Below are 15,553 nucleotides of genomic sequence, written 5' to 3'. Positions count from 1 at the left end.
CCAATTATACAGCATTTGACCTACAACATAACTTCAGATGTGGTCACGCTTGATAACAACAATGCAACAGTCTTTGTGAATACGCCTCAACCACAAGACAGAAAAGTCTCATGCATTTCTTGGATCTAACCAGGTATTTATTTCTATATATTCCCCAAGAGGCATTTGGTCACTGCACATTGGAGAACTTAACTGAAAGTGTGGCGATGGGGACAAGAGCAGGATAAAATGTAAAGTCAGCCAAATGATAAATCACTTTAACAGCTGACCACTCAGTTATGCCAGGTGATCAAGTTGGGATCCCAAGAGGCCTCAAATGCTGCCACATTGTTATACAGGTTGAGTCTCCCTTATCCAAAATGCTTGGGACCAGAGGTATTTTGGATATGGGATTTTTCCGTATTTTGGAATAATTGCACACCATAATGAGATATCATGGTGATGGGACCTAAATCTAAGCACAGACTGCATTTATGTTACATATACACCTTATACACACAGCCTGAAGGTCATTTTAGCCAATATTTTTTATAATTTTGTGCATTAAACAAAGTGTGTCTACATTCACACATTTCATTTATGTTTCATATACACCTTATACACACAGTCTGAAGGTCATTTAATACAATATTTTTAATAACTTTGTGTATTAAACAAAGTTTGTGTACATTGAGCCATCAAAAAACAAAGGTTTCACAATCTCACTCTCGCTCAAAAAAGTCTGTATTTCGGAATATTCCGTATTTCGGAATATTTGGATATGGGATACTCAACCTGTATTCATGTACAGGGCGTTCAGTGACCCATAGCAAGAGCTAGAATGATTATATGTTGACCTGGTGAGTCCAGGGACATTGAAGACATGGTGGAAAACTACTGTAGGTGGTTTATCACGAAAAGCAATCAACCATTCCAAATTAAACTTTATCACATGAAATTTTAATCCTCAAGAAATGTACAAAATCCACACAGTTAGGGCCAGGGCCGTACCGCCCAACTGACACTTCTGGCAAATGCCAGATGGGCGGATGGTCTGATCCGCGCCTTCGGTGTGCGTGTGCATACATATGCAATTAGCATTGCGAAAGACAGCTCTTCCGATAAGAGCTGCACTTCGCGATCCACGGCGGATCCCTGTAAAGGACGAGAGAGTGGCACTTAGAGCTGCCTTCACCCCACACTGACCGCACACAGCAGGGACACAGTACAGCACAGGGGCAGCATGCGGTAACTCTGAACCTTGGCTCTCGGAGCTCAGTGCCCAGCTCATGGAAAATGCTTTTCTCTGTATCACAACCCATAGACGGGGCACTGCTTTCACTAACATGCCAGTACAGTGCTGCCGCGGCTTATACACACTGCCAGCTGCAGCAGCACACATGTAACCGGGGCCGGAATTCTGCTAGGCGGCTCCCCCAGCAGCAGGTCACATCCAGTGGGGAGGAGACTGCCACTAGCACCGCTGATTGACAGCTGCATACACTACACTACCTTGCTATGCAGATGGAGGGAAGCAGGGAGGGAGGGATCCGATTGGATCCCTCAGGATGGTTGCGGAAGGAAGCCCATAGACTTCTATAGGGTAAGGCCAGAAAATGCTGGCATTACCCTCTGCACCGAAAACCCTACAGCCAGGCTATAGTACATATGAAAATAAGGTAAAACCCATGAAAACGGGGGATTTACCGCATTTTCCCATTTGTACATCCCGCCCTTAAAGTTCATTTGGTTATTTGGGGAAAATATTTTTCATTAATTTTATTGATGGAACTGGAAACAGCAAATAATAAATGAAAGGTATCAAGTGATAAAATTAAAATGGGCAGTGACGTGACTAGTGAGGACTGTGTTAAGTTTAGCTAAAGTTAGAGTACATGGGTGTATAGATTAGGTAGGGAACTATAAAATATCTGACAATATTCTGGTACCATCAAAATAGATCATCACTACATTGGTTTCTGTGCTGGGAGAGGAGGATGAACACAGAGCGAAGGGATGAGAAAGATGCCGCTCCTCCATGTATTTTTATGCCAAATTTGAAACTAAAAATCCTTTTCTTTTGCAGATATTTTTACAGTTTCAACATTTCCGTAGCAGAGATTTGTGATATCTAATGTGTTAACAATTTAATATACAGATGTGTCTTCCCTCACCAGAAACAGGTTGCATGTGCGCACTAGTCGCAATTGTGACTTGCCACGCCTACCTGTGACCTGTCTGAGAGAGCGTACACAGGCACGCGCTCCTATGGAATACGGGAGGCACACTAGTCGTGGCAATCTACTTGCGATTGCCGCGAGTAGCAGAGCTAAGGAGGAAGGACTCATCTGTATATATTGTGAAATATAAATTAACACGAAAACCATGGCTAAAGTGCCGTTTTCACAAAAGTTTCTCGAAAATAGACTTGATACACCTGCCCCAGTATGTGAAATGTCTTTTTTTACAAACTCATCTGGCACTAGTGGTAATCCACAATTAGAACATCAACATCCAAGGAGCACACCAACCTCAGATACAAATGTTACTCCTTCACAGCCACTAATGGGAAGACTGTTGTTAAAGCTACAGGAAAAACAATACTGTCACTGCAAGCATTGGGCCAAGATTTGCAGATCTTTCATCCAGGAGACAGTAAGATGCTTGCTACTAATATATGGCTGCCAGGGTAGTTATACCAATTGGAGCTTGTTATCACAGGAACAGACATCATTTGATACGTGATGCACCTACATTATTCAAGATAATATGGAGGAGGAATATGGAGGAGATGTATCAAACCTTCTAAAGTGGACAAGTGAAGTTGCCCATAGCAACCAGCTATAATTTATCAAGTACATTCTATAAAATGATAGCCAGAAGCTGATTGGCTGCAATACTTCTCCATCTGTCCTCTTTAGAGGGTTTGATACACCTCCCCCTTTGAACCAGACAATACTAGATATACATCCATTCGGAATCCTGTGGAAAATACTAAACAGTAGTAAGTGCCTGATGACTTTCTGACCCTCTTAATAGGTCCACCAGTTCAAAGGCCACCACTGCTGTACTCACACAGAAAGATCTTTTAGAAACCTGCTATCTTCAGCACTATATCTGGGTACACACTGGAGCGATGGGCATTTGTTCCGACATTGGAATTAATGCTCTTGAGCCCAGATTGAGTGAACACACGGGAACGAGTTTAATGAAGGACGGAACAATAATGTTCCGTCTTTTATTAGCATAAACAAGATCACAATTGAGGATATCGCTAGGTTTGATGTACAGCACATCAAACCTAGCGACTGTTGGTAGAAATGGCGGAAGCGCGCATTCACCCATAAACACTGGGCGATGTAGGCGACTTGTCTTTAAGAAACAGCAAATCGGCCAGACATAGCTCCATTGTGTACGCAGTTTATGTTTTAGTCAAACATTAATAGCCTCTATTGTACTGTAGTCATGTTATAGTTAAGTTCAGGTTATTTTTGTTCTTGTATGCACTAGCCTACAGTATATGGCATAGTATATTAGACAGCACCTGGTTACACGGTCTTGTTACGTGAAGCTGCTACGTTTGTTGCATAATGCAGTTTATAGGATTGGGATGCATTCTGGGTATTTCTTATCCTACCATTGTACTAAGCCTTATTTAGCGTATTCTCTTTCCAATTCTTCCAACAAACTGTGGAGTGGATCTCACCATCGTGATGGACAGCAAACAAGACAAGCATCACCTTCTTTCATGTTGCTCCTCCTTTATGCGCAGCTAGGGGCGTAACAAGAGCTCTAGCCCAGACCGGCCAAACTCCTCTCACCTCTTGCAGTGACCAGCACATCAGCCAGGAAATGAGACAGAGGACTACAGCCTCCATCTCCACCAGCAAAGCCAATCCCATGAACCCGTTTAGAAAGGGTGTGTGGCCATATGGTTAGGGGTGTGGCTTCATGGATAGCGGCATGGCCTAGCAGCATGCAGTGGATAAACAGAGGCCGTGCCTATGTGACTTGTCTGTCTGATCGCTACATGCATGACTGTGTGCAAGAGGGAGACCGGGCAGCCAAATCCCTGGCAACTGTGGTAGGTACCAGTGACGTGCGGTGGGGTGAGGCAGAGCCTTACTAATGTTTGTGCCAGAGTTTTGACTGTATAAAGTATATGGAAAAATACAAAGAATATGTTAAAAATATCTTATTTGTATTATTAGAATCATTTTTATAGTCAAATCTCTGGAGTCCAAAGTATTATCTGTTCCGCCCATCTATGAACAAAACCCACCAAATTTCCAGGAGTTTATACTGCTGCACCTTTGTATAATGCCGAGATGAACCATTTGGCTCATATACTGTGTGTAAATCTGGCTCTGGTACTAACCAGTGCCTCCTGAGAAATTGACCTCACCGCCAGTGTCGGACTGGGGTACGAAGGGCCCACCGGGGGAATGCAGTGATAGGGGCCCATAATTAGGGGTGTGGCCAGCCTACAAAGGGGGTGTGGCCAGCCTCCACATAGTTTTGAAATACACAATAGTTTAGTCCAGTGTAATGCAACATATCTACCATGTATAATACAAGTGCACAGTCTGGAACCTGATCCCTAGAGGAAGGAGTGGGCCCTCAGGCAGTGGGGCCCACCGATGGTTTTCCCTGTACCCCTGTGGGCCAGTCCGACCCTGCTCACTGCACATCCCTGGTAGTTACGTCAGTGTGTATAGCTAACATTTCCATATTATATGCAAAAATAAGAATTTACTTACCGATAATTCTATTTCTCGTAGTCCGTAGTGGATGCAGGGGACTCCGTCAGGACCATGGGGTTTAGCGGCTCCGCAGGAGACAGGGCACAATAATAAAAGCTTTAGGATCAGGTGGTGTGCACTGGCTCCTCCCCCTATGACCCTCCTCCAAGCCTCAGTTAGGATACTGTGCCCGGACGAGCGTGCATAATAAGGAAGGATATTGAATCCCGGGTAAGACTCATACCAGCCACACCAATCACACCGTACCTTCTGTGATCTGAACCCAGTTAACAGTATGATAACAACGAAGGAGCCTCTGAATAGATGGCTCACAACAAGAATAACCCGATTTTTGTAACAATAACTATGTACAAGTATTGCAGACAATCCGCACTTGGGATGGGCGCCCAGCATCCACTACGGACTACGAGAAATAGAATTATCGGTAAGTAAATTCTTATTTTCTCTAACGTCCTAAGTGGATGCTGGGGACTCCGTCAGGACCATGGGGATTATACCAAAGCTCCCAAACGGGCGGGAGAGTGCGGATGACTCTGCAGCACCGAATGAGAGAACTCCAGGTCCTCCTCAGTCAGGGTGTGCCCCTGACCAAGTAGCAGCTCGGCAAAGTTGTAAAGCCGAGACCCCTCGGGCAGCCGCCCAAGATGAGCCCACTTCCTTGTGGAATGGGCTTTTACTGATTTTGGCTGTGGCAAGCCTGCCACAGAATGTGCAAGCTGAATTGTACTACAAATCCAGCGAGCAATCGTCTGCTTAGAAGCAGGAACACCCATCTTGTTGGGTGCATACAGGCTAAACAGCGAGTCAGATTTTCTGACTCCAGTCGTCCTGGAAACATATATTTTCAGGGCCCTGACAACGTCAAGCAACTTGGAGTCCTCCAAGTCCCTAGTAGCCGCAGGTACCACAATAGGTTGGTTCATGTGAAAAACAGAAAACACCTTAAGGAGAAATTGAGGACGAGTCCTCAATTCTGCCCTGTCAGAATGAAAAATTAAGTAAGGGCTTTTATATGATAAAGCCGCCCATTCTGACACACGCCTGGCTGAAGCCAGGGCTAATAGAATCTTCACCTTCCATGTGAAATATTTTAATTCCACAGTGGTGAGTGGATCAAACCAATGTGACTTTAGGAAACTCAAAACAACATTGAGATCCCAAGGTGCCACTGGGGGCACAAAAGGAGGCTGTATATGCAGTACCCCTTTTACAGACGTCTGAACTTCAGGCACTGAAGCCAGTTCTTTCTGGAAGAAATTTGACAGGGTCGAAATTTGAACCTTAATGGACCCTAATTTTAGGCCCATAGACAGTCCTGTTTTCAGGAAATGTAGGAAACGACCCAGTTGGAATTCCTCTGTAGGGACCTTCTTGGCCTCACACCACGCAACATATTTTCGCCAAATGCGGTGAAAATGTTTTGCGGTTACATCCTTCCTGGCTTCGACCAGGGTAGGGATGACTTCATCTGGAATGCCCTTTCAGGATCCGGCGTTCAACTGCCATGCCGTCAAACGCAGCCGCGGTAAGTCTTGGAACAGACAAGGCCCCTGCTGGAGCAGGTCCTTTCTTAAAGGTAGAGGCCACGGTTCTTCCGTGAGCATCTCTTGAAGTTCCGGGTACCAAGTCCTTCTTGACCCATCCGGAACCACGAGTATCGTTCTTACTCATCTCCTTCTTATGATTCTCAGTACTTTTGGTATGAGATGCATAGGAGGGAACACATACCCTGACTGGTACACCCACAGTGTTACCAGAGCGTCCACCGCTATTGCCTGAGGGTCCCTTGACCTGGCGCAATATTTGTCTAGTTTTTTGTTCAGGCGGGACGCCATCATGTCCACCTTTGGTTTTCCCCAACGGTTTACAATCATGTGGAAGACTTCCCGCTGAAGTCCCCACTCTCCCGGGTGGAGGTTATGCCTGCTGAGGAAGTTTGCTTCCCAGTTTTCCACTCCCGGAATTAACACTGCTGAGAGTGTTATCACATGATTTTTCGCCCAGCGAAGAATCCTTGCAGTTTCTGCCATTTCCCTCCTGCTTCATGTGCCGCCCTGTCTGTTTACATGGGCGACTGCCGTGATGTTGTCCCACTGGATCAATACCGGCTGACCTTGAAGCAGAGGTCTTGCTAAGCTTAGAGCCTTGTAAATTGCCCTTAGCTCCAGTATATTTATGTGGAGAGAAGTCTCCAGACTTGATCACACTCCCTGGAAATTTTTTCCTTGTGTGACTGCTCCCCAGCCACTCAGGCTGGCATCCGTGGTCACCAGGACCCAGTCCTGAATGTCGAATCTGCGGCCCTTTCATAGATGAGCACTCTGCAGCCACCGCAGAAGAAAACACCCTTGTCCTTGGAGACAGGGTTATCCGCTGATGCATCCGAAGATGCGATCCGGACCATTTTCCCAGCAGATTCCACTGAAAGGTTCTTGCGTGAAATCTACCGAATGGGATCGCTTTGTAAGAAACCACCATTTTTCACAGGACCCTTGTGCAATGATGCACTGATACTTTTCCTGGTTTTAGGAGGTTCCTGACTAGCTCGGATAACTCCCTGGTCTTCTTCTCCGGGAGAAAACATCCTTTTCTGGACTGTGTCCAGAATCATTCCTAGGAACATTAGACGTGTCGTCGGAAAAAGCTGCGATTTTGGAATATTTAGAATCCACTCGTGCTGTCGTAGAACTACTTGAGATAGTGCTACTCCGACCGCCAACTGTTCTCTGGACCTTGCCCTTATCAGGAAAGCGTCCATATTTCTTTTAGGAAGAATCATCATTTCGGCCATTACCATGGTAAAGACCCGGGGTGCCGTGGACAATCCAAACGGCAGCGTCTGAACTGATAGTGACAGTTCTGTACCACGAACCTGAGATACCCTTGGTGAGAAGGGCAAAATTTGGACATGTAGGTAAGCGTCCCTGATATCCAGTGACACCATATCGTCCTGGTTCGCTATCACTGCTCTGAGTGACTCCATCTTGATTTGAACCCTTGTATGTAATTGTTCAAATCTTTTAGATCTCACCGAGCCGTTTGGCTTCAGTACCACAATATATTGTGGAATAATACCCCTTCCCTTGTTGTAGGAGGGGTACTTTGATTATCACCTGCTGGGAATACAGCCTGTGAATTTTTTTCCAATACTGCCTCCCTGTCGGAGGGAGACGTTGGTAAAGCAGACTTCAGGAACTTGTGAGGGGAAGACGTCTCGAATTTCCAATGTACACCTGGGATACTACGTGTAGGATCCAGGAGTCCACTTGCGAGTGAGCCCACTGCGTGCTGAAACTCTTGAGATGACCCCCCACCGCACCTGAGTCCGCTTGTATGGCCCCAGCGTCATGCTGCGGACTTGGCAGAAGCTGTGGAGGACTTCTGTTCCTGGGAATGGGCTGCCTGCTGCAGTCTTCTTCCCTTTCCTCTAACCCTGGGCAGATATGACTGGCCTTTTGCCCGCCTGCCTTTATGGGTACGAAAGGACTGAGACTGAAAAGACTGTGTCCTTTTCTGCTGAGATGTGACTTGGGGTAACAAAAGTGGATTTTCCAGCTGTTGCCATGGCCACCAGGTCCGATGGACCGCCCCTTTATACGGCAATACTTCCATGTGCCGTCTGGAATCTGCATCACCTGACCACTGTCGTGTCTATAAACATCGTCTGGCAGATATGGACATCACATCTACTCTTGATGCCAGAATGCAAATATCCCTCTGCGCATCTCGCATATATAGAAATGCATCCTTAAAATGCTCTATAGTCAATAAAATATTGTTCCTGTCAAGGGTATCAATATTTACAGTCAGGAAATCCGACCAAGCCCCCCCAGCGCTGCACATCCAGGCTGAGGCGATTGCTGGTCGTAGTATAACACCAGTATGTGTGTATATACTTTTTAGGATATTTTTCAGCTTCCTATCAGCTGGCTCTTTGAGGGCGGCCGTATCTGGAGACGGTAACGCCACTTGTTTTTATAAGCGTGTGAGCGCCTTATCCACCCTAAGGTGTGTTTCCCAACTCGCCCTCACTTCTGGCGGGAAAGGGTATACCTCCAATAATTTTCTATCGGAGGAAACCCACGTATCATCACACACTTTAATTTATCTGATTCAGGAAAAACTACAAGTAGATTATTCCCACCCTACATAATACCCTTATTTGTGGTACTTGTAGTATCAGAAATATGTAACACCTCCTTCATTGCCCTTAACATGTAACGTGTGGCCCTAAAGGAAAATACGTTTGTTTCTTCACCGTCGACACTGAAGTCAGTGTCCGTGTCTGTGTCTGTGTCGACCAACTGAGGTAAATGGGCATTTTTACAAGCCCCTGACGGTGTCTGAGACGCCTGGACAGGTACTAATTTGTTTGCCGGCCGTCTCATGTCGTCAACCGACCTTGCATCGTGTTGACATTATCACGTAATTCCTAAATAAGCCATCCTTCCGGTGTCGACTCCCTAGAGAGTGACATCACCAATACAGGCAATTTGCTCCGCCTCCTCACCAACATCGTCCTCCTACATGTCGACACACACGTACCGACACACAGCACACACACAGGGAATGCTCTGATAGAGGACAGGACCCCACTAGCCCTTTGGGGAGACAGAGGGAGAGTTTGCCAGCACACACCAAAAACGCTATAATTATACAGGGACAACCCCTTATACAAGTGTTTTCCCTTATAGCATTTTCACATATGTAATCATATCGCCAAATAAGTGCCCCCCCTCTCTGTTTTAACCCTGTTTCTGTAGTGCAGTGCAGGGGAGAGCCTGGGAGCCTTCCTCACAGCAGAGCTGAGCAGGAAAATGGCGCCGTGTGCTGAGGAGAATAGGCCCCGCCCCCTAAAACGGCGGGCTCTTCTCCCAGAGTTTGTGAGATCTGGCAGGGGTTAAATACATCCATATAGCCTCAAGGGCTATATGTGATGTATTTTAGCCATAAAAAAGGTATAATACATTGCTGCCCAGGGCGCCCCCCCCAGCGCCCTGCACCCTCAGTGACCGCTGGTATGAAGTGTGCTGACAACAATGGCGCACAGCTGCAGTGCTGTGCGCTACCTTATGAAGACAAAGTCTTCTGCCGCCTGTTTCTGGACCTCTTCAACTTCGGCATCTGCAAGGGGGGTCGGCGGCACGGCTCCGGGACGAACCCCAGGGTGAGACCTGTGTTCCGACTCCCTCTGGAGCTAATGGTGTCCAGTAGCCTAAGAAGCAAATCCATCCTGCACGCAGGTGAGTTTACTTCTCTCCCCTAAGTCCCTCGTAGCAGTGAGCCTGTTGCCAGCAGGACTCACTGAAAATAAAAAACCTAACTTAAACTTTTATTCTAAGCAGCTCAGGAGAGCCACCTAGATTGCACCCTTCTCGGCCGGGCACAAAAATCAAACTGAGGCTTGGAGGAGGGTCATAGGGGGAGAAGCCAGTGCACACACCACCTGATCCTAAAGCTTTTATTATTGTGCCCTGTCTCCTGCGGAGCCGCTAAACCCCATGGTCCTGACGGAGTCCCCAGCATCCACTTAGGACGTTAGAGAAAACACACAAACTCATTCAATCTCGTACTGCAGGAGGATAATATAGCCCAATATTTGTTACATGGAATCACAAGTGTCCCTTGCCAAAATACATTAAACACAAGTTAATCATATTTCTGTACGTTCCAGTAAATAATGAATAAACAAATAACACACCTCTTGAGTACACCATCCACACTCAGGGCCAAGCGCAAGGCATTTTGTGCATGAAGATGTGTTTGCAGAGGAACACTTGTTTTCGGCTGCAAGAGAAAGAGAGCGCATATGAATGTACAGCATGATGTTTATTTGTATAAAGGGCACCTGTTACATTGACAGAAACTGTGAAAACTGACATACATAAAAGGTGATGTTGTCCATAGCAACCAATAATATATTTACAATGTCTAAACTTAACTGGACAAATTAAATCCATTTGATTGCAAAAACCTCTTTTTCCTTTTTACCACACAAGTCTCCTGTATAAAATCAGCATCATTTATTCTACATTTGTAACTCTGTGTTACCCATACTTGCCTACTTTTGAAAAAGCATTTCAGGGAGATGTGAAAGTCACACCTATCAGCGCGGACGTGTACTGCTACATCTGGGAGGCGTGTCATAAAAATGACTTACATCCAATTGTAAATGATCCCCAAAGTTAGTAAGATCTACTTGTTGAAGAAAAGACACTGATATTTTACAGGGTTTGTTCATGTATTGTGTTTTACAAGATGCTCTGTATACTGTAAGTGGCCACAAGAACCCTTATTTAAAATGCATGGAGCCTTAGGGATCATTGGGGTAGATGTATTAACCTGGAGAAGGCATAAGGAAGTGATAAACCAGTGATAAAGCAGTGTTAAGTGCAAGGTGATAATGCACCAGCCAATCAGCTCCTAACTGTTAATTTACATATGGGAGCTGATTGGCTGGTGTGTTTATCACCTTGCATTTATCACTGGTTTATCACTTCCTTATGCCTTCTCCAGCTTAATACATCTGTCCCATTGTGCCTTATAACCAATGCACAGAAATGGCACTGATGAGCTCACGTCTAATTCCACCCCCAAGAATGTAACAGCTACATGATAGGGATAAGGTGCAGTCAGGGAGATTGCTGGACTATTCAGGGAGTCAGGGAGATTGCTACTATTTCAGGGAGTCTCCTGAAGAATGCAGGAGAGTAGGCAACTATGGTGTTACTACTTGTTTAAAATAAAAGTGACTTTAAATAAAAGGACATCTAATAATTTTCTTCAATATGTAAATTAGATCTCATGTAATTTTAGTAATTTTCAGAAATTTGCCCAGACATAATCCAGATTTACCAACATGCCCGATTGTGATGCAGCTGATTGGATACATCTGTGGTATTGCTATTGTGTTCAGGCCCTACCAGCTGTGGGTTCCGGTATGAATGGTAGACCATGTTATGGTCGACCACTATTGGTCGACATTGACATGGTCGACATGGACACATGGTCTACACATGAAAGGTCGACACATGAAAAGGTCGACATGAGTTTTTTTACTTTTTTGGTGCACCGCGTCCCCTCGCAAGGCTCGCTTCGCTCGCCATGCTTCGGGCATGGTGCCTTCGCTCCGCTACCGCTTCGCTCAGCACAGATTACCGTTCCAATCGTAGTCCACGTGGATCGAAAAGTGTGGAAAAGTTCCCCAAAAGAAAAAAAGTAAAAAAACTCATGTCGAACTTTTCATGTGTCGACCTTTCATGTGTCGACCATTTTCATGTGTCGACCATGTGTCCATGTCGACCATGTCAATGTCGACCAATAGTGGTCGACCTAATGACTGTCGACCATAACATGGTCGACCATGTGAACGGATACCCCAGCTGTGACAGTGGAACAATCTTATATAATAAAAGGCTAACGCTGCTCCTCACCTCTATGGGGGAAATTCAAGTGTTTTGTGCTCCAGCGGGCACTAGATGGCGCCCCAACGGAGCAATTTAAGTGTTGACCCATTAGCATACCTCCCAACATGACCCTCTCCAGGAGGGACAAAATGCTCTGCTTCTGGACTTTTTTCTTAATTTAGGATTGCTGGTACCTGTGTTGAATAGCTTAATGGATAAGAAAGGTGTTTCACCATAGGTGATGGCAATCATAAATTAAGAGGGAGGTCTAGGAGTAGAGCATTCTGTCTCTCCTGAAGAAGGTCATGTTGGGAGGTATGTATTAGGGTAGGGCCACTGCCGGCAGCTGTGCGCACCCTAAGGATACAGCCACACATAGCGGCCAAAAGAACGGGACCCGCCTGGCCGGAAGGAGACTGCTCATGGGCGCCTATGCAGGACGCCTATGCAGATCAGGATCCGTGTGCACACAAAACCCTCCTCCCGGCCAAGCGGGTCCCGTTCAGTGGGACCCGCTTGGCCGCTATGTGTGGCCGTAGCCTTAGGGTGCGCACAGCTGCCGGCGCTGACATCAATGTTATGTTGTTCCATAATTTTGATGGGCTGGTAACCAGGGGGTAAATTTACTAAGGTGGGAGATTTTTAGAACTGGTGATGTTGCCCATGGCAACCAATCAGATTCTACTTACCATTTATCTAGCTGCTTCTAGCAGATAATAGATATAATCTGATTGGTTGCTATGGGCAACATCACCAGTTCTAAAAATCTCCCACCTTAGTAAATTTACCCCCAGTTGTCAAATATTTGCTGAGATATCACAATGTGTGACCAGCATAAAATGAGATTAAAAACCAATTATTCTTAATAATCTGCAAAAGTCCTGTTATGTATAAAAACATACACACCCTTTTACATCAACAAGAAGGAAATATACTGTTACAGCCTTTGTAAAAAAAATGAATATGCAATTTATTGAAATAGAATATATCAAACACATAACATTTTATGGTGGTTTCTTGCAAATACATTAAAAATATTACTTAATCGTTTTCTATGGCAGGGAATTGGGCCTGATGTATCAACAGTTAGTTGCATTAAAAAAGAGAGATAAATTTCACTTTTCTATGCTTTTCGTATTTTTTTTAAGCATCGTCTTAATGTATGTAAGTTTTTCAATATTATTTATCTTTTTTCCCACTAAATTATACTTTTCAGTTTTTTTCAAACTTTTCCAACTTCTATTGAAAGTGAATGGGAACCTTATGTATCATTGGCTTTTCGTGTAAAGCTTTTCATAACTATTTTTCGCCAAATTTTTACTGGCGAGTTTTGCAATAGGCCATGATTGCTCTTGTAGTTACACCGGTAAAATGTGTTCTTTTTACTTAAAGTATATGCTTCAATTATTACTTTCTTAAAAATTATACATATATATATGTTAAACTAGTTTGAAAATGTACTTATATTTACTATATATGTATACTTATAAATTTATATTTATATAAAAATCTCTCTCTCTTTCTCTCTCTCTATATATATATATACATTTTTTGTTTGTGAGACTCATTAGTTTTGTTGTAAGTAAGCAGCAGGCACTACTGAAGATCATCTTAGTGACATGATTTTATGATCAGTCATTTGAATAACCAATAGCATTGTCTTACTAAAAGTTCCCTCCCCCTTCATTGTTTTCTTATAGTATCCCCTAGTAAAATAGCTATCATTTTCTGCTGTAGGTCAGGTATGTGCTGAACGCCACCAAGGAACTCACTGTGCATGTCCGGCTCTGAAACAGAGTATGCGCTCTTCATTAAATTTTTTCAAAATGCAATAAAACCACCGAAAAGTAGATTGCAATATTATTGCATTTTTGGGCTTTTATTACAATCACATTTTCAATTTAAAAAAATGATACATACTTCGAGAAAAAAAAAAGTCACGAAAAAGACACGATAAGTGATGAAAAAAAAGATCAACATCCATTAGGTCTACAGTCATTAGGTTGATATATGGTCAACACTGACAAAATGTCAAAACTGGAAAAGGTCGACATGAACTAAAGGTTAACAGGGTTAAAAGGTCGACGAACAAAATGTTGACATGGTCAAAAGGTCGACATGGCAATGGTGGACACAAAAATGGTCAACGCACCTTTTTTATGTATTTTGGATAGCTCTTTCATCTGGGACCATCATTTGTTGACACGCGTCCCCTCGGGGATTGCTTTACTCACCACGCTACAGGCACTGTGTTTCACTTCACTCGCCACAAGGTTACTAAAGGTTATGATTTCTAATATGGGTAGTCAAGGATGGAAAAAAGTCCAAAAATGTTTTTAAAAAAAAGTGTTGACCATGTTTGTCAGCCATTGTCATATCGACCATATGAATCTGTTGACTTTTTGAACACGTCGACCTTTCATATATCAACCTTTTTACAGTGTCGACCTTTTACCTGTCAGCCATATGGGGTCAACCTAATGCATGTCGACAGGTAGTCCGGATCCCCTCTTGTATCATAAGTGCATCACTTTTTATTTGCTGTAAAAATACTTGGTATTTAAAATAATGAATGGTAAAGTATAATCTTTGCTACTGCTGAGACAAACTTTAAATACAAAAGTAGACAAGCTGTAGAAGTAAAGAGAACTGCTTACTAGTGAAGTAATTAGAGTAAAAGAAATGCAGAGTTGTAACTAGGGGTGTACATGCGGTGCCATTACCCAGGACTTGGCATGTCACATGTATTTGGCTTGAAGGGTGCCTGGAATGGGAACCCTGCAGCGAGTAGCGCTACTGCATATAGTTTCCAGAGAATGCTCCAGACACGCACCCTGCAGCCTTAGGCTGGGTACACACTTGAACGATATATTGTTTGTTCAAGCGGCAAACGATATCAGTAGTTTATCTGCGTGTGTTCGGTTGACATGTCTGTGAACGAATCTGCCCACCCAGCTGTGACATCACTGTCGCCCCTGCAGCACAGCACAGCCGATGCAGGTATATCTGGCAGAGATATTGGCATGTCTGGTTCTATTTACGGCTGACCCGCCGACTGCCCATATGTTGGCCCTAGGAACCACCGACAATGACGTCACAGCTAGGTGGGTAAATTCAAATGCCCGCCAAGTTGTGATGTCTGGCCGACTGGTAAGTGTACATATTTACTAAATTAGCCACTCTGTCGGTGGATCCAGTGTACATGAACGGATCTTACAATCACCCGGAGCATCTTAACCACTTGTCTCTGGAGCGGTTGCATCAGATGCGACCAGTCAGAAATCCTACTGCGCGGCTGATTTACGAGAATCTTCTTGCAGCTGCCGCTATCAGAGCGACCTCAAGATCCCTCTGCTTTCTGGGACCCTCTCCCCAGTGCAAGCTGTGCAGTTGATCACTGCTAGG

General features: G+C 44.5%; 1 protein-coding gene across 1 annotated transcript in view; it reads right to left on the bottom strand.

Annotated features, from left to right (window-relative positions):
- ITGB8 (integrin subunit beta 8) overlaps positions 1-15,553 on the bottom strand; it is a 243,159-nt gene that overhangs the window by 150,183 nt on the left and 77,423 nt on the right. The window contains exon 2 of the mRNA XM_063921754.1: positions 10,444-10,529. Within this exon, the coding sequence (XP_063777824.1) occupies positions 10,444-10,529 (86 nt within the window). The remainder of the gene's footprint in view (positions 1-10,443; positions 10,530-15,553) is intronic.

Source organism: Pseudophryne corroboree, chromosome 5, assembly GCF_028390025.1.
Source record: "Pseudophryne corroboree isolate aPseCor3 chromosome 5, aPseCor3.hap2, whole genome shotgun sequence".
In the NCBI taxonomy this organism is placed as follows: Eukaryota; Metazoa; Chordata; class Amphibia; order Anura; family Myobatrachidae; genus Pseudophryne; species Pseudophryne corroboree.
The sequence above is the reverse complement of the archived record's forward strand: the minus strand, read 5'-3'. Positions and strand labels throughout refer to the sequence as shown.